This window comes from Microtus ochrogaster, unplaced genomic scaffold (genome assembly GCF_000317375.1).
Source record: "Microtus ochrogaster isolate Prairie Vole_2 unplaced genomic scaffold, MicOch1.0 UNK1, whole genome shotgun sequence".
Lineage (NCBI taxonomy): Eukaryota > Metazoa > Chordata > Mammalia > Rodentia > Cricetidae > Microtus > Microtus ochrogaster.
The window spans coordinates 34,063,768-34,084,571 of NW_004949099.1; the positions used below are offsets into that span (position 1 = coordinate 34,063,768).

The window sequence follows — 20,804 nt, forward strand, 5'->3', positions numbered from 1 at the left end:
GAGGCTGAAACTAATGGGTCAGGCAGTGTTTAAAAGAATACAGTTTCCGTGTAATTATTTCGGGGCATAAGCTAAGCTAGCCATGCAGGCGGCGGGATGCAGCTCCGCTGCTCTTATTTCAACAATACTGTGAAGAAATACGAACACGAGGTTCTGTAAGTTTACCCCCACCCATCATGTTTATTATTCTTTGGGGGGGTATTGTTTTTGTTTTGGGTTTTAGGAGGCTTGGGGGGTTTTGTTTGTTTTCTTCGTTTTTTATTTTTTCAAGACAAGAGTTTCTCTTGTAATAATCCTGGCCATCATGGAACTCAACTCTGTAGACCAGGCTGTCCTTAAACCGAGAGATTCACCTGCCTCTACCTCCCTAGTGCTGGGATTAAAGGCGTGTGCCACTACCACCCAGATATTATTCTAAACAGTAAGTATTACAGCTCACTCAATAGTATTCAAAAACGGACTAAATTCTAGGTGATTAATTCTGATATTTTGGATTGTAATGACATATAAATGTAAGGACTTAGTCTTTGGCATATTTTACTTTATTATATGACAAATTCATGTTCGTTACAAGGAAAAAAGTACTAATAAAAACTTTTAATCAATAATCCTACACTGAGAAACACACTAAAAAAGATCTTTTTGGGTTTCTGTTTCAATATGAACTTTATAGGAGAGACTGCAGTGAAGACAGTAACAAGGAACGGGTACTTACCACATGTAATTCCCAATCCTAAATGCTCCATGAATCTTAATTTATTTAATCCCGCATTTCCCTCATGATATAGTATTATCTTCATTGTATCGATCGGGAATCTCTCTGCATTCCTTGGATCCGTAATCTCTGAGCTTACTGATTTCACAGTTTGTGATAAAATGATGCTATAATGAAGCTATACTACTTCTAAGACACACGCATACATACACACACACACAAACACACACACACAAACACACACACACATATTACATGTTCCCTCTAATGGATAATGAACATCTCCAAATTACAGTAATTTGAAAGTACCAACATTGCGGGAAATACATATTTTCAGATATACTAATTTTATATTCTTACATGTAAAACATGAAATTCAAGGAAATCTTTAACATTAAATATTTCACTCATATTTTAAAAAGTTATACCTATGTGAGGAAACAGCTTCAACTTATAAATAACTCCACTGTTGAAGTACCCATGTCAAAATACTCTGGAATTTGACTGCTCCCAAAAATCTTGTTTATAAACACAATATGCATATTCCACGTTCACGTGATTCTAAACTCTTTAAGTGCATATCTGTTCCTCTTTCTCTCTGCTTTCCTTTTTTTAAATCCGTCAAAAAACAAGCATGCTAGCTGGCATTCATGGAAAACACTCAATGCATACTTCCTGACATACTAATTAGTCCATGCTATGTTGAAATACCAAGTCATCTTATAGGAATGAATGCAATTAGATCTCTTCCTTCTTCTCATTGGGAAATCACATACATAATCACAATGTATTACCAGAACATGCAGTGATACACCATGAGAAAAACAGCTAACACTCATTTTGTCTAACTGCTGAATTATGAACTCTTCAAGATTAAGTACTTTCACTTGCTAGCCAAATAGTCAAAGTACAAAGTAAATTTAAAAGGGGGGAAAGGCATCCAATTGAAACACAAAAATCACAGTAAAATAAAATAAGTGTTATATTTTAAAAGAGAAGCCTACAAGGAGCCATATCTAGCACTCAGGAAACTGGCAGGGAATTGCCATAGAGGCTAACCTGTACAAGAGGGGGAGGGGAGATGTGGTGGTTTGAATGAGAATGTTCTCCACAACTCATTATGTTCAAATCCTTGGTCCTCGACTGGCAGAACTGTTTGGGAAGGACTAGAAAGTTGTAGCCTTGTTGGAGGAAGTGTGTCTCACTAGGGTAGAGAAGTGTAACAACAGTTTCCTAGTCCATTCTGGAGCTGGAGAGTGCTGCTGCACTGGGAGCTCACAATGAGTTAGTTCCCAGCACCCAGAACTCCAGCTCCAGCGCGATCTGATATCGCTGGCCACCGCAGATACCTACACACATGTGCACATAGCCACATACGGACACATACATACACAAATAAGTAAAAACAAAATAAATTTACAAAGTATGTTCTTAAAAAGAAATAAAATTCAGCTTCACTCAGAATGACTAAGAAATAATGTTTAATTTTATGAAGCTGCAATGTTTCTGGTAAATGAACACTTGGCACAAGGAGTCACACTTTGTATCCACTTCTTGCTACAATGCCAATAGCCAGTACATCCAATTTGAAGTTCCTCTGAAGCCAATGAGTGGGCAGAAAACAACTAGAGCCAAAATGGAGAACACATGGAATTTATTCTCTGGGGAAAAAAAAAAACAGCAGAGGAGGAAGGAAAGGGGAAAGCCATCTGTCACAAGAACTGCAACAGGCCACCTCTATCTAGGCACTCAAATTTTAGATTTTAACTGTAGCTATCTATATAATGGACTGTACTCATGATAAATTATGAAACCCTATCTATTAAAAAGCAATAACCTAGAAGCAAAGAGGAGGGGAGGATAAGAAAGGGTGGAGGAGAGAGGGAGCTAAAGATCAGAGTTGAGAATGCTGCCTCAAACCTGTAATACCAGCATCCAAATACAGAGGCAAGGGAAAGGGGGGAGGAGGGGGAAAGGGAGAGGAAAGGAAGAAGAGGAAAGGGAGAAGAAGAGAGAAGGGGAGAAGAGAGGAAGGAGAGAGGGAGGAAGGAAAGGAGGGAGGGAGGGAGGGAGGGAGGAAGGGAGGAAGGGAGGGAGGGAGAAAAAAAAGAACAGAAATCTGCCAACACTAATAAAATCAATTTCTTCTCATCGGTTTTACACATGCATTGTATTTAAAGTTGTAAGCAAGCTCTAAATTTTTCAAAATTATTCAGTAAATCAACTTCCCAAGTAGCAGGATAAAAATGAACCCACAAATCAAAACTCCACCTTCACCACTATCTCAGTAGCCCCCATCTATATCTACATTTAAAGCCTACTTTGGTTTTTCAACTTTAAAAAGGTAAAATTATTGGGTAATAAAATCAACATTAACTGCTATTGCTCTTTTTGTTTTTGCTCTTTGAGACAGGGTCTTGCTATGCATTCCTGACTGGCTGGGTTCTCATTATGAAGCCCAGATTTACCTTATACAGTCTTCCTGCCTCAGCTTTCCAACTATTACCACACCTATTACTTTTAAATCTCAAAATACAGTACAATTTAATACAGAAAGAATGAAGACATTAAGCCTCTATTTCTTTTTTATGTATACTAGTGTTTTGCCTGAATGTATGAATATGTACCATATATATGCCTGGTACCCATACCAGTCAGAAGAGGGTGTTGGAAACCCTAGAACTGGAGCTAGGGATAGTGAGCCACCACATGGATGCTGGGAACTGAACCCAGGTCCTCTGGGAGAGGAGCCACTGAGACCTCTCTCTAACTTACAAAGACCTCTTTTTATTTAAATCAGCAATCTATGCAGTATCTAGAATATAAGAAAGCTGCCTTTAGCACATCACTTAAGCTAGACCAAGAGGCAGACATGTGCAATTCCAAGTACTCTAAAGGCTGAGGCAGGAAGATCTCAAGTTCAAAGACCATGCTGGGCTCTAAAGTGAGATGTCAAAAAACAAAATTTAAAAAAAGGAATTTTTAAAAGCATTTTTGTAAAATATAAATTGCTATGAATTCTAATTTATTTGTAAATATTCTTTCATTCAAGCAGCTTTTTGAAACCTGCTTTCCTCCTCTGAAAGCCTTATTTTCTCAAAATAAAAAAGGTAGGCCAGGAAGACAGCTCAGTGGATGATGGTGCCTGATGCCAACCAAGCCCAATGAGCTGAGTATGATCCCCAGAGCTCACATGATGGAAACAGTTGACTCCTAAGTTGTCTCTAACTTCCACACAACCGCCAGGGCACACATGTGCGCGCTCTCTCTCTCTCTCTCTCTCTCTCTCTCTCTCTCTCTCTCTCTCTCTCTCTCACACACACACACACACACACACACACACACACACACACGTGTATACACACACCACAAAATTTAATCAGTCTGTTGCACAGACTCACTTGTGGTGTTCACTGTGAAATTCACTTTTTTTTTTTTTTTTTGGTTTTTCGAGACAGGGTTTCTCTGTGGCTTTGGAGCCTGTCCTGGAACTAGCTCTATAAACCAGGCTGGTCTCAAACTCACAAAGATCCGCCTGCCTCTGCCTCCTGAGTGCTGGGATTAAAGACGTGCACCACCATCGCCCGGCTAAATTCGCTATTTACAGTGAATCTGGGTCAATAATAGGACTGTTTTGTTGAAAGAATTGTTTTGAACAAATAAATATACTAACAAAATTTAAACAGTCAATAGCCGGGCAGTGGTGGCACACACCTTTAATCCCAGCACTTGGGAGGCAGAAGCAGGCAGATCCCTGTGAGTTTGAGGCCAGCCTGGTCTACAAGAGCTAGTTCTAGGACAAGCTTGATAGCTACAGCGAAACCCTGTCTCAAAAAACAAACAAAAAAATTTAACCAGTCAATAAATCAATAAATATGTTAAAAAAAAACAAGAGGAATAGTTTTGCTTGAATAGTACCATCTAAATATTCAGTTACCAGCAACCTAATTTTTTTTCCTTCAGACTTGTCACATAAAGCATATGTACTCTATGAAAACAAGAATTTTTAATTAAAAAGAATGACATTTAAAATTTTTATTTTTTGTTACTTCGGTATGCATTTCATTTTGTTGTCTTTTGTTTTTGAAACAGGGTGTCTCTATTTGATCCTGGAGAGGCTCTGCCCATCCTGGAACTCACTATGCAGATCAGGCTGGCCTTGAATCCACAGAGATCCAACAGCCTCTGGCTCCCTTGTGCTAGGATCAAAGACACTCCTGGCTTCTGTGTGTATGTCAATAAATGTTTTTACTTTAAGTTGATGGCTCAAGAGGGAAATTTATGTTCCTTTAAAACAATATAATATGTTATTTATGAGGAGGGTGCAGAACAGAAGTTACCTTTGCCCAAATTGATAATTTATTATCCTAATGATATAAAAACTGAAATCTTTCATGGTTCAGAAATTATATACTTATTGTTCAAAAGTTCAGTAAATAGAATATCACCAAGTATAACAACTCAATCAACAAACCTCTGGGGAAAACCCATGAAGTCAAACAAAAATAAACAAAATGTTCACACATCATGAGGTAATAAATGTTGAATTCAATTCTTCAGAGTAACTGTGAGCAGCTACAATATACAGATACTTTAATCTTTCCTTTTCTAAAACACTCAGTGTGGAAGGAAAGAAATATTAGGTGTCCTGAGATTATACTGAGATGTGGAGCACAGATTCTGGGCTACAATTCTGTCTCTGCCACTTGTCACTGTCACCATGGATACCCACTCTCTCTTAGCCTCAGCTGCCACTTCAATAAATTAACAGTAGACACTACCTATCTCATACAGAGAACATAAAACAGGGCCCGTTTCTGTGGGGACACTACCAGCATATTAATACTATTGTCTACACTATGTCAATAAGCATGCTCTGTGAAGGTCACGTGCACTCTACCAGCTTCCTGTGAAAGCAGACAATGCATGAATAAGCACAACTGTTCCAATAAAGTCTTAAAGACACTTAATTTTTATATAATCTTCATGTCACAAATTTGACTTTTCTGTCAATTAAACATAAATCAGAAGTTGCAGAAGTACAACTCCCCTCCCCCAGGGTCACTAAGTGTAATCTGATGGCCTCCTACCACACACACCAATGCTTCTCAAAGCTAGCCCATAACCAAATTCCCACCAAGCCCTCAGGAAATTGCCACTGCAACTTTAATTACATTTATTTAGTGTGTGTATGAGAGAAAGAGAGAAAGGGTGAGAGAAAGGCAGAAAGGGAGGGGAGAGGTAGGAGGGAGAAGAGAGAGAGGGAGCGCTCCAGTCAGCTCATTCATGCCATACCATCCATTTGGGAGTCAGAGGAAATCTTGTAGAACTCAATTCTTTTCAGCACAGAGGCCACAGGAATGGACTTGAGTTATCAAACTTTGTAGCAAGAGATTTTACCTACTAGCCACCTATCTCCCTATATTAAAAGCTACTTTCTCGCAAAGACCCATCCTTTATTCAATTCTAACTCTTTTGATGTTGCTATCTTTTCTTTCATAAAGTAACAGTAAATGCAGTTTTTACTTGACAGACTCGGGCCAGTCTTACCACTATTCCCTATTTCTTCCTTCATAAAGAAATAGTAACAGCAAATGCAGTTTCTATCTAACTCAGGCCAGTCTTATCATTATTCCCTATTTCTTCCTACTTTTAAGATTTTTATTGGTGTGCATAATTAAATCTGGAACCAGAGAAAAGGCTTGTTAGATGAGGTTGCTTACCACCAAACTTGGTGATTTGAGTTGAGCCCTGTAGCCCTCATGATAGGAGAGAACCAATTCCCCCAAGCTATGCTCTGACGCCCACATGCACACCGTACACACCATGCACAGTGCACACCATGGCACATATGTACACACCAAAAAGATAAACAAGTTTTAAAGATGCTACATCAAGTCTGGGATTTGTTGATCTAATATTCTCTGCCTAATTAAAACAAGCAATGAAGGGCTGGAGAGATGGCTTAGCAATTAAGAGGACCAGAATTAAATATCTAAATCAACTGGCTCACAACCTCCCGTAACTCCAGCTCCTGGAGGACCTGACTCCTGTGGCCTCCGGGAGCTCCAGGACTAATGTGCACCTAACTACACACATGCACCCCCCAACTCCACCCCACACACACAGAGTAAATCTATGAACAAAGAAAAAGTACTGACATGTGACAGTGAGGTGCTGACAGAGAAGAGATACTTAACCTACTCAAGTTACATTTCAAAAATCTCAACAGATTCCTATGCTCTCAACCCCTGCTCTCAATATGAACCCTCTAAAGTGAGGTATCCTACCATAATACTAGTTCTATTCTTGGAATTACTTCTTCAATTAAAACATGGATGACTTTTTAATGCAGTCTCTACACTTAATGTACTTTTAAAAACTTCTTAATAAACCTGCTTGCATAAGACAAAGTCTGTGCCAGGCTTACTATCCTCCACCTATAATCTTCTCTAACTTTCCACTCCCCTGGGACCTCCCCATCAGGACCATGTCACTGAAGAATGAACTGCTGATCCAGGTCAATCAGAAGCAACCCAAAAGAGGTTCGCAAACTCTCTCTGATGTCTCTCTGATAAATATTTTAATTTTTTCAATTTATTTTTACAAATTTTTGTGTATAGGTGTTTTGATTACATGTATATATGTGCTGAGTACCTCTGGTCAGACAAGGGTATTGCATCCCTCGGAACTAGAGTTAGGGATGGCTGTGAGTCACTATGTGGGTGCTGAGAACTGAACCCAGAGCCTACGCAAGAACAAGTGCTCTTAACAACTGAGTCATCTCTCCAGCCCCAATAATATTTTAAACATGCACTGACATTTCACTCTCTTGTGCTTAAGTGAAAACACCAAAATCACACTTTAGTTGGCTTTGTAACCAGATAAATATCTGTTGCTAACCAAAAGTGAGACCTACACAAAATCCACATGTCCCTCTGTTAATTTTCAGTTCCTTCATCTATAAATGAAGACAGCATCACTTATCTAAAGGACTATTGTGAAGATTATAAATTATATGCCTACTTAACAAGAGGAATCCATGCTGGTATTGGACACCTATCAAACCACACAGGGCTAGTGAGGTCATAAATTTTGGGGGTGAATCTACAACTACCGTTTTATTAAGCCAGCATAATTATTAGCAACATTTTAAATATTTGATCTTATAGTCACAGATAAGTGTGGTTCTCATCCCTCATCACAGAAATTTATCTTTGCAACAGACAAGACAATTCTAGCAAACCACACCAAATAAAATGTACAGAACAAGAGATCCTGTTGGGTTCTGTCCCGGCTGCTACATCTGCAACACAATTCCTGCATCTAAGGCTCTGGGATCATGGAAGAAATGGGAGCAAAACAACTGTAAAACACAGAGACAGGAAGTTTGCTATGAGGCTGTATCACCTAGAATGTCAGAGCCTACACCCATTAAGTCTCATCAACATGGCTACCTAGACAATATCTGAACAATGTCAACATCAATGAACATGCTAACATCAAAGAGAGAAAACTGGCAGGGCCTCAATCCCTGACAAAGCACTACAGACAACAGGGAATGCAGAGAATGGTAAAAATGGTCTTCAGTAGGGAAGGACTCTCCAACTGGTTATCCAGTATCAAGTGGTCATCCCTGAGACCATACATATACAGGTAACATCATATGGACTGAACAGGTTGCATATAGGGAGAACTAAAGAAAGAGGCCATGAATTTGAGAGAGAGAGAGCAAGGGAAGGGTTGGAAGGAGTGAACGGGAAAAATGTGATTATATAATTTCAAAAAAAATTTAAAGAATATATACAAAAGCATCTATAAAAAGTACCAGAGACAGGAGCCAACTGGTAACATGCCTGTCAGCAAGCACCAGAGCCTGAGTTTGAATTCCCAAACACCCATTGTGTGTGTGGTGGGGGGGAGAGGGGCAGGCAGAGAACTGAATCCCTGGAGCTCATTGGCCTGAGAGGCTACTTGAAGAGATGAACTCTAGATCCAAGGGAAGACCCTACTTCAACAAAACAAGGTGAAGGGACAGAGAGATGGCGCAGCAGGCATGGGCATATGCCACCAAGCCTGAAGCTCATCCCCAGAACCTGCTCGACAGAAGGAGAGAACAAGTTGTCCTCTGGGTACCACACATGCACTATCATGTGCCAGCCCAACCTCCAAAAAATTAAATAAATAACTTAAAAATAAGGTAGAAAGCGATTGAGAAAGATGCCCAATGTCAATCTTTCGTCACCACATAAAAGCATACGCATGTGCAAGTCTACATGAACACATCCATACACCACACCCACCAAAACAAAAAGGATCTACAGTGTATCTCCAAGTGCTCTAGAGTAGTTATCAGCAGCATCTAAAACGGTTATCGACACCCAGACACACATTTGGCAGTAGTACCATTACAAAAACATTTTCATAGACAGAACTACTACAAGATACATAAAACTCAAGGTGTGTCTGTCACATGGAAAGCCAGTTTTAATATAAACAAAACAAATAATTAGAATAATGTGAACATGGTTTACTTTTCAATGGTATGCATTTATAAACGGTTTCAGCAAAACCTTTTGTTAAAAGTTTAAAAAGAAAAGGAGTGGAAAAATCTAATAGTTTTAAACGACAGACTGGACGCTGGCTACACTGAAGAACTCTCCACGGCCTTTAGGAGGCTAAGTTTTCTTCACACAAGGACACATAGTTGAAATTATTTGCAGTGTTTAGTTCCTAAATAATCAGCCTGAAACTCCTTACTACAGGAGGGAGAGACGGTAGAACAGAACACAACACACACTTTGGGCAGGGAAAGAAATTCCAGCATTACATTCCTTTTGGGAAAGCACTTTATAATTCACAGATGAGTCATTATGGAAATGAAAACGTTAAATAATGAACATCACTGTAACTGAAAACCCTGCAAACTAATTACCCTACTCAAAGTTCCTGGTAACTCCTACAGGAGTATTAAGGCTGACCTGCTACCCACGTTAGTTATCTACAATGTTTAATAAGCATTGTGACCCACTTTCTAAAAGGCCTTATGGGCACCATGCTACTGACGGCCTTCTTCTAACAGATTATAAGGTACATTCATAGTTGAAAAATACATAAAATTTATATTCAGGTGATATTTAACTCTTTAATCAACTAAACATTTACTGGACTGCATATTTATGTCAGACAGTAATGTCCAAGCTTTTTTGTGTTGTTTTCTGAGACAGGGTCTCACTATGTAGACCAGACTGGCCTCCAACTCAGAAACCCACCTGCCTCTGCCTCCCAAGTGATGAAATTAAAGGCACACGACTTCACACATTTGTCCACAATTTTATAATACTATTTCCTTTACTCTTACTTAAACATTGCAACAATTAAAAATTTATTGCCCTCACTTAAAAACTGATAAGGTCCAGGGAGATGGTTCAGCAGAAAAAGGTACTTACCAATAGAGCAAGTTAGCAACCTGAGTTTGGAATCCATGTAAATTTAAGCCAGAGGGTGGCAGGCATCTATAATCCTAGCACTCAGTGAGTTGGGAGGCAAAGACAGGAAAGTCAGTGGGAAGCCCACGTATGAAGCAAGCTTGCATATGCATACACAGTACAGCAGTGACAAAGACAGTAAAAGACCCTAACTCAAAACAAGTCAGAAAGAAAGAAAATGGCTCACAAAAAGTTGTCCTCTGACCTCTACACATATGTAACAGAATGTACATGTCTGTGCTCTCCAGCTCACACAAACACACGCAAAATAAGTAAATAAATAAAACCTTAAAACAGAACTGGTGAAACTTATAAGAAGACTACACTTTACCTGTAAGGGCTGAGTTTGATCCCAACAACCTTGAAAAAATTTATTACTTGTTGAATTTTGAATTTTCTTAAAAATCCTCAGTTATAAACTGGGCAGTGGTGGTGCATGCCTTTAATCACAGAAGACATAGGCAGATCTCTGACAGTTTGAGGCCAGCCTGGTCTCCAGAGAGAGTTCCTGGAGAGCCAAACTACACACAGAAACCCTATCTCAAAAACAAACAAACAAACAAACAAACAAAAAATCAATTATCTAAAGACACTGCCTTTTCTGATAACCCATTTGCATGAGGTCTATTTTTTCATATACTTTAAGACAAATTACAAGACACTAAATAAATGAACATGATCTATCACAGCTCTTTCTGCCATGCCAGACATGACAGAAGTTTGAAGATTTAAAAAATGCTACTTGGGCTGGAGAGATGGCTCAGAGGTTAAGAGCATTGCCTGCTCTTCCAAAGGTCCTGAGTTCAATTCCCAGCAACCACATGGTGGCCCACAACCATCTGTAATGAGATCTGGTGCCCTCTTCTGGCCTGCAGGCATGCATGCAGGCAGAACACTGTATAATTAATAAATAAATTTAAAAAAATAAAAAAAAATGCTACTTATATTTTTAAAATGTTACTTATACTAATATTTTAAAAAGTATAATTATTGTCATTGTTATTTTTATAAAAAATGTTTAATTCTCCCACTTAGTGTAACAAATATATTTATATGGTCAGTCATGCACCATTTTTGCAAATACATAATAAACATAAATATATAATATAAAATATATAAACATATATATATATAAAACAAGAGCAATATATACAAAACATATCTTGCCTGTTTTGTTTTGTGAGACAGGGTTTCTCTGTGTAACAGCTCTGGCTGTCCTGGAACATACTCTGTAGACCAGGCTGGCCTCAAATTCAGAGAGATCCACCTGCCTCTGCCTCTCAAACACTGGGACTAAAGGCATGCACAAAACTACACCCAGCTTAAAGAGAAATTTTCAATGAACATTACTGCCAGTAACAAGGATAAGTGAAAGTATCTAATGTGTATTAAGGATTAAGTTCCAATTTCAGAAGAAAACAGTTGTATTTTTAGAGATGCACATGCAGCATAGAGCCAGCTCGTGAAAGCATTGCCAACTTTGTCTGTACAGGAGGAACAGAACATTTCCAGTACAAAACTGTTGCTTCACTGAGGGCACATCTTCTGCAATATTTCTCTTTTTCAGAAATTTCCTCCTAGCTCATCACATAAACTCCACTGTACTTGTTGGCTAGAATGAAAGACTAGGAGAGACGACCACAGACACACGGACTTAACTTTTTAGAGTGCACAGTAACTTTCAGAAAGTTCAGAGACTGTCAGAGATCATCTGCCTTCAAAGAAAAATAACATAATTTATTGAACCAAAACACAAAAAAAAATAGAACTGGATGAAAAAAATCCATGTAAGGCTCTACCATCTAACAGTTTCTCCCTCCTCCAGCTGCTCAGGTGCAGGAGCAGACAGCAGCTTCTACTTCTCCGTCCCTCCCTCCTCCAGATGCTCAGGTGCTGGAGCAGACAGCAGCCTCTACTTTTGCACTTCCAGTAAATTCCCTGACATCAACATCATATTACAGTATTCACATCAAAGTATCTGAGGTCACACTCATTGGTCACAGTATTTCCAAAATCTTATGAGAAACCTATATTCAAATATTTAACTAAATTCACCGTTTCTTACTCTAATCCGCTCCACTCTCTAAGTCCTCTCTATTGTTAATAATGCTACAAAACATTTCCCTCTTGCTGACAGTCTTTGTCCAAAAATATCTCACAAATGTTCGCCCTCTCCATAGACCTTCCCTGTCATCTTTCCTCCTGTCACCTCTGCTGGCAGCAACTATGGCTGCTCTCAAACAGCCATTTATGTCATTCAATACACTGTCCAAGAACTCCTAGGCCAAGTTACTACCACATTCTTCAAATTCTTCTCAAAAATCAGATGAAGAAACAAAGAAATAATAACTTTCAAAATTATATCTCAACAAAGCTGGGGGGAGGGCAAGGTGACTCAGCATGTAAAAGCACCTACCACAAATCCTGTTGACCTAGGCTCAGTTCCTAGGACCTCAATGGTGGAAATAAGAGAACCAACTCCTTCAAGTGTCCTCTGCCCTGTACACACATGTTGTGGCATGTGTGTGCCAATGTACACACAAATAGACATTTACACACAAAGAAAATAGTAAAATGAATTTTTAATGTTAAAAAAACTTTTAAGAGGAAGCAAGAAAGAAAGCAAAAGGGTAAGCAAGCGTGGGGTGAGGCAAACTGCTATTTATCCCCATGTATCCTTTTACTTCACTCAGGCATGCTTGGGAGCAGAATGACTCAGCGAATGTGACAGCTGTCGAAGGCTCTCTAGCCGCTTCCAATGATGGCGAAGCCTGGCCATGAACTGAAGCCTCCATCAAAGAGATAAAGCGTTTTAAGAAAATATATCCTGGGATTGCCCAGAGATGACAGTAAAACAGGACAGAAAGAGATGCCTCTACAAAAGGGAAATGTCTGACCCGGCAGAACAGTACAAGACAGGCTAGAAGAGGTGAAGAACTGCACAATCTTCAAACACAAGAGCTCTTCTGCACTTGACACCACTCCGAGGCAGGGACAACCCGACCCCAATATTTTCAGATCTAGGAATTGAAGTGAAATGCTTTAATGATCCCAAAGTTCACTGCCAAAATTCATGACATGTCAACTTCAAGCCATGTAGATGCTAGTGGCTTCTTTTGTCTTTCTGAGCCATGGTGGAGGCAACCACATTTATACATATTACACCAAAATTGAAATTCAAATATTGACTGGCTTGTTCAAAGGAGACAAGTGTCAGAGCCTGATCGGGGAAAGCAGCATGATGTGCCCAGTGCGTCCGGATGTGGTGGATCATCAGAAGGACAGGTGGATGCTGCTGCCTCGGTGTGCACGCTGCCTGCTGGGGCAGGCTTCCTCACAGCAGCACTGTTACAGAAGGGGATTCTCTCACCTAGGAGCTGCGAATGGCTCGTGGTACCTTCAGGATTTGTGTGAGATGCTGGCAAGGCACAGCAGCTCCTTTGAGTTCAAGGTGCTACTCGTGCTAGTGAACAAAGAATCCTTTCAGAGCTGCATGGACTTCTGCAAAACCCAGGTGCAACTGGCTTTGCCTCAATGCTAAGAAGCTACATTTCTGCCCCAATGTAGCAGGTAAAGCCATTTGTCTTATCTACATGTATTTCACACACATTTCCCTTTTATAGAGCTCTCAGTCCATTGAAGCCTTTGATCTAACAATGTAAAATGTTTTAAGGCTTAAAATGCCATAGAAAAATGATGTTTTGTATTTGTTAATATTTAAACATATTGGGCAATGTGGAAGGGCTTAAAAAAAAACAGAAATCCTCAGGAAACTACCACGCATAAGTGTCTACTAGCATTTATTTCATTTTTAATGAACTGCAAGGTTACCCAAAATGCCAGCTAATTTGTACAAATTTATTGTACAATGTTTTTAAAGATTTTTGAAACTCAAGAATACAATTGTTTTCATTTAATAAATATCTAAAACTAACATTTTAACATTTCCTAATTCATATGCTTATGTAATTTATAACAGGCATATTTTACTTGGCCATGTATCTTTTTTTTAAATCTTGTTTAACTATAATTAAGGTATTTTGTGTATGAATTTAATTCCCATTTTGGAAAAAAATAAATGAACCATAAAGAATTTTGTTTTCGGTTTTCAAGATGTGTAGCTCCCGCTATCCTGGAACTCTCTGTAGACCAGGTTGGCCTCAGACTAACAGAGATCTACTTGCTTCTGCCTCCCGAGAGCTACAATTAAAGGCATGCATCACCACTGCCCAGCTAAGACTTTTTTTAAAAAAAGAAAATACATTCCTCCAAGGACTCCAAATCTAAAACCCAAATATTTGCACTAATTTTCCTACTGTTAGAGCTAATTTCTCTTCATTAGTTCTTCAGGCACTGCTTATGTAAACCACTGTTTGTAGAGACCTCCAACACACCTATGGACACAAACAGCACTCTTAGGAGGATGTTGGGTGCCAGGCACAGAATGACTTTGAAAAGTAAAATGAAACTGTGACTTCCCTGATCAACATTACTAAACTAGCGCCACAAGATGATTCAGAAAGTAGGAACACTGGTCAACCTGGGGGCTAGAGAGATGCTCAATGGTCAAAAGCACTTGTTGTTCTTGCAAAGGACCAAGATGCCATTCCCAGCACCCATAAAGATGGCTTAAAACCATCTTTAAATCCAGTTCCTGGGAATCCATTGACCTCTTCTGACCTCTACAGGTACCAGGCACACTTGTGGGGTGGTGTGTGTGTGTGTGTTTTAAAAAAAAAAAAAAAACCTTTTTAAAAAAAGAATGCTAACTTGAATTTAGCTCCTGATATTTACATGATAGAAGGAGATTACTATAGCTAGGGTGGGGAAAGGTTCAGAGATAATGTGCTTGCCCCCCAAATGGCTGGCCACCTTGATCCTGAGTACTATAAAAAATAAAGATTATTCTGACTAAATACTAAATGCATTTTCTGATTCTTTTTGCCAAGAGAATAAAAAGTGAGTCTTCCAAATCATAGCTAAGCTGCGGTTTTGAAAATTTATCATAAATTAGCAAATCCTTAAAAACAATTCTGTTGTGTTGTAATGAAACACTAGTGGCTGTAACTCAACGGGTACAGCAGTTGTTCAGCACAAACAAGACCCTGGCACTCAATGCCAAGTAGGAAAATCAAAAACCAGTATAGTGAGGCCCAGTCTCAGAAAACCAAAGAACGAAAATTAAAATTTAAATTTTAAAAGGAATCCCACACTAGATTACATCAAGGAATTCAAGAGGAGAAAGAACAGACTAATTCTCTGGAAAATAATACCCTTACAAGTAAACCATAACAGATATTGATGCAACTTTGAGTCACTGACTTATTTTTCCCAATTATCCCACTACATTCCAGGTAAGTAAATTTAAGAAGAAATGTCTCATGTTCATTTACCTATTCCTATGCATGCAAAGTCTAATAAACAAAATTAAAATCAAAATCAAAATCCTAGGCTAGGGGTATAGAAGCTCAGTGGTAAAGCATTTGTTTATCACATAGGAGACCTTGGGTTCAAACCTGAGCACCTCAATAGAAGAAAAGAAGCATCAAATTTCAAAAATAATAAATACTCTGTACAAAAAGAAAACATGAGAGGTATCTAGATGGTTCCACAGACAAAAGAATTCATCTCCAGATCCTGAGTGTGCTCCTCAGAACCCACCAAGAAAAATGAAAACCATCTCCCAGAAGCTGTCCTCCGACATCCACACATGCACCACGGCACAGGCCTATCTGCACACATGCCCAAAATCTAACAAAATACAAACAAAAAAAATTAAAGGCACATACTTGGTATCCTAAAATATTAAACAGAATATTTTGTTCAAACAAAATTTCAGTGACAGAACATTAAAATAATTATTTTGTGTATGTGTGTGCATGAATGTGCAGGCATGTGAGCATGCAAGTATGCAAGCACATCACATATCCATGTGTTCGTACAGAAGCTAAGGCTTGATGTCACATGTCTTCCAGAATCACTCTCCACCTCATTTTTTGAGACTACATCTCTCTTTAAACATTGATTTTATAGATGTCACCAGACTAGCTAGTTGGGCAGCAAGCTGTCTTCTGTGCTGGAATTACAGGTGCACCTCACCATGCCCAGCTGTTACATGGGATATAGGGATCAAACTGAGGTCCTCAGGCTTACCTTATACCAACTGAGTCACCGCCTCTGCTATCAAATAATGATTTTTAAAATGAGCATCCAACTAAATTCAACACATAGAATTCTTATAAGGCATAATCAAGAAAGTGAGGAACTGCAAAGATGGCTCAGAGGTTAAGAACACTGTCTGCTCTGCTCTTCCAGCAACCACATGGTGGCTCACAACCATGTCTAATAGGGTTTGATGCCTCGTCTGGTGTGCAGGCTTACATGCAGGCAAAGCACTCACATACATAAACAAACAACCCTTTCAAAAAAAGTACAGTAGCTGATTGAAATAAAATATCTGTAACTTATTCAAAAGCTTCTCATTAGCTCTGCAACTGCACAAATCTCACAGGAAGGTTTCATTCTTCTCCATCAAGCTCACACTAAAGTCTTCCTTAGTCATAATTTTTTAGAAGAAACGAACTTCTCTGTCAAAACATATATGGATATACACACATACACCAACGTGTGTGCGTGCACACACACACACACACACACACACACACACACACACACATTCCTAGCTCTCCAATCATCAGCTACCTCAAAGTAAAGTAACAGAAGGAGTCCAAGATATAAAAACATCTGTGAATTCTTATTTTAGAAACAAGCTTCTACAAGAATGCCATAATAATGAAGCAGGCACACCAAGCAATCTTAAGCAAATATGTTTTTATACTAATAGGATTCTGGACCCAGCTCAATCAGATCAAACATTTAAAATGGACCAAAATCCCCAGGCTCAAGCTGCAATAGAGAAATGTATTTAATTGCTATAAAGTCTAATAAACCAGTCTTCTTCACAAATGAAAGATGTCTGACCTCTAGGAGCTACGAAGAGGATAATGAATACACTATATAATTAGGGGCCTACCACTAGCTGACTATAATCTATTAATTAGCATTCTCAGCCTCTGTATCTCACTGTACTGTCTTTAAAATTGCACCCTTTGTTTTTTGAACCGAAGTTAACCAATTTTAGAACTCTGTAGTAATTACAGTGGTGCGGGAAGAATGTCTCTGCCAGCACTGGTGGGCACTGATGTGCACTGGTGTTTAATTAGAGCATGGGGTGGACCCAGATAAAGCAGTGCTCACCCTCTTCAGCACATAAAGGTTTTCTTGGCATGAAAAACCTGTGGATTGTTTCTTTTCCAGAAAAAAGGAAGTACCCATAACTGTCTTCTTGAAAGTTTAAATATTTTGCCTTTGAATGTAGTGTGATAATTGGAGAAAGGATATTGCACTGGTTTCTCTCCCAACCCCCATACTTTCTAAAGCATAAACATAAGAAAATACTTTATCTATTTCAAAATTTAAAAAATGCTAGTAATGTTTTTCCTCAATAAAATAGACGTTTCCAAGTCACTAGACAATAAAACTACCTTACTGGTCATGATATTTTCAGCAAGGCACATAGATGAGTAGGTAATTCAATAGTATCTTTGTTTAACACCAAATTTGCTTTAAATTTCTGTACAGACAGAGAGAGAGACAAAGAGGCTACTCTTGAAAAGATCACCTTAGACTAGTGGTCAGGCAAGCTAACACAAGGCTGCGTAAGCATTTAAGGTGGAGACAGGAGAGCTCCATGCCACCCTAAGTTACATATATGGGGAGAATGCTGAATTGACTTTAATTGTTTAAAAGCATATTGAACCTTTTATTTATTTATTTTGGTGAACCAATGAATTTTTTTTTATTAAAGTTACTTACAAGAATATGTGTGAGCCGGGCGATGGTGGCACACGCCTTTAATCCCAGCACTCGGGAGGCAGAGGCAGGCGGATCTCTGTGAGTTCGAGACCAGCCTGGTCTACAGAGCTAGCTCCAGGACAGGCTCCAAAGCCACAGAGAAACCCTGTCTCGGAAAAAAAAAAAAAAGAATATGTGTGAGGGGTTACTTACAGGAGTAAAGATGACTCAAATGTAATTGTGTTACAAAAAACCCACTCCAATACAGGCAATGACTCATGAAACTGTAACCCTGGAACACTCAAAACAATCTAAGGCAGCAAGACAGGTCCAAGAATCTCCTTCCACATGCTAGGAAACTGCTCTTCCACAGAACTGCATCTGCAGACCTGTGTTTGTTTGGTTTTAATTTTGAGATAAGATCTCAACATATATCCCCAAGTTAGCCCTGAATTCACTATGTAGCCAAGGCAGTACTCAAAAATTTTTAAGACTTTTTTGTTTGTTTTTTTAGAACTCACTGTGTAGCCCAGGCTGGTCTTGAACTCACACAGATTCACCTGCCTCTGCATTATGAGTGCTGAGATTAAAGGCCTGTGCCACCACCAACCAGTTTAAGACTTTTTGTTTGTTTTAATTTATGTGTGTAAGTATTTTGCTTGAACATACCTGTGGACCATGTACAGGACCAAAATCTGGAAAAAACTAAGAAAGTAGAAACAGAATTCTAAAGTAAACAGGATAAAAAATAAAGGAACAAAGATGGGAGAAATCTAAGACAAGAAGGAAAAGGAATCCCTTGTTTTATTTATATATTTGAATTCAACCCATAAAGATAAATGTACAAATGAAACTAACCTGGTTTTCTTCCTTCACAACTCGGAACTGTTCCTTCCAAATGGTGATTTTGGAAGCTTCATCTTTTCTCAAGGCTCGCTCTTTCTTCAGCTCTGGGCTCCAGAAGGTTTTGATGCTATTCATCGAAGAACTTAATTTGCTTTCCTTTACTTCCACATCCTTCCTCAAAAGATCATTTTCTCTTAGTACTTCCTTCAGCTGTGTCTGCAGATCCATGATGGTGTTATCTCTTGCCTGACGAAGAGAGTGAGGTACGGTGGACGCCATACTAACAGGAGGGAGGTGATGGTCTCCAAATGCTATGGTATCACTAGCAACCCCACTGCTTGCTATATTGGGGCTACTGCCCATAGCAGTCATCCTAACACCATAAGGCAGGCGTCCCCCAGAACGACCCAGTGTCATGGTGCTTTTAGGTGTTTCTGAACCCACGTTTTCATGGTCACTTAGGTACATGGGGCCAGATGTAGCATAGGCAGCATTTAAGGACTGTATGTTCTCCATTGACAGGGTTTTCCCACTGCCACCTCCAACACTGTTTCCAGAACTCCCTCCTGTACTATTTGTTCGCCGATGACCTAAGCGAGGGGACCGTGGAAGCCGAGGAGATCGCCCAGGGCTCTGGCTGCTTGGTTCCACTTTCCCTACTGATCGAGCACTTCCATACATGGTTGCAGGATGAACTTAGGTGCCAGAAATGGTGTAAAGCAAAAAACAACAACGTAATTCCGTGAGGTTTCTCTATGGCTATAAAGTCAGCTTAAGGCTATCAAAAATAGCAGGTCACCAGCTGTCCAATCTTGAAGAAATATCTTATGCCATATCTGTAATGAAAAGATCACACATTAAATCCCCAATAATAAATATTTCCCTTCTCAGAAATGTTCTATTACCTTTATTTGGGGAAGAATCTCCTTTCATTAATATTCTCAGAGCTTTAAAAAAAATCACATTACCCATAATGCAATGTTTTTCTAACTGAAAATGTGAGAGTATCAATTGATAATTACAAAGTGACACACATCTGAAGAACAGAACTCAGACTATTACTCTCATAAGATCAATGTCTAAATATCAATACCTGGATACATTATCAGAACTAATAAAAGAACTCAATACATTAGTCATATATAAGATCAATATATAAACATTAATACTTCAACATATTATCAGAACTAATAACAGCTAAACATACTAGTCAGGTGCAAGATTAATATTTAAATACCAATACTTCCATATACACTGGGAATAACAATTAGAAAATAGTTTTTACGGTTAGGGTAAAGTGAGAACCTGAGGTCATAACCCCAGAACCCAGGTAGAACTGTATGCTACAGCATGCAGCTAAAATTCCAGTGGTCTTATGAAGAGATGGGACACAAAGAAGGGAACATTCCCAGAAGCTTAGCGGCCAGCTAAAGAACAAAGAGACCTTGCTTCAAACAAGATGAAAGCCGGACCAACACCTAAGGTTGATGACTGCCAACACTCAAACACATATTATTACACACACATACACACACAGCAGGGCGGGGGGGGGTGAGCGAGGAGGAGGAGGAGAGAGTAGGACAGGGAGAGACACAGAAAAAAATAAGCTTTTAACTTAAAATAAACTCAGGCTGGGAATATAGATCATTTGGAAACAAGATCTGCCCAGCATGAACAAAGTTCTGGGCTTGAGCCCCAGCATTGCATAAAATCACACATACCAGTAATGACAGCACAAGAGGTAGAAACAGCAGGGTCAAGGTCATCCTCATCTACAAAGTTCAGTATGAAGTGAAACTCACATACGTGAAGCCCTGCCTCTAAAAAACAAAGTCCTATCAACAGCAACAAACCTATAGAATATTACCTTAAACATAACAAAAATCTTTTTTTTTTTTTTT

At 39.1% G+C, this 20,804-nt stretch overlaps 1 protein-coding gene and 1 pseudogene across 9 annotated transcripts in view; one reads left to right on the plus strand and one right to left on the minus strand.

Moving 5' to 3' along the window:
• Nucleotides 1-20,804, minus strand: part of Erc1 (ELKS/RAB6-interacting/CAST family member 1) — a 356,262-nt gene that overhangs the window by 305,128 nt on the left and 30,330 nt on the right. For 7 of the 9 annotated variants that reach the window (XM_026788065.1, XM_005365120.3, XM_005365122.3 and 4 more), the window contains exon 1: nt 18,916-19,584. In XM_026788065.1, coding sequence (XP_026643866.1) covers nt 18,916-19,584 — 669 coding nt within the window. Of the gene's footprint in view, nt 1-18,915; nt 19,740-20,804 lie in introns of those variants that run through there. The other 2 variants (XM_026788064.1, XM_013352982.2) reach the window with 1 other exon arrangement.
• Nucleotides 7,206-13,770, plus strand: LOC113458039 (annotated as a pseudogene).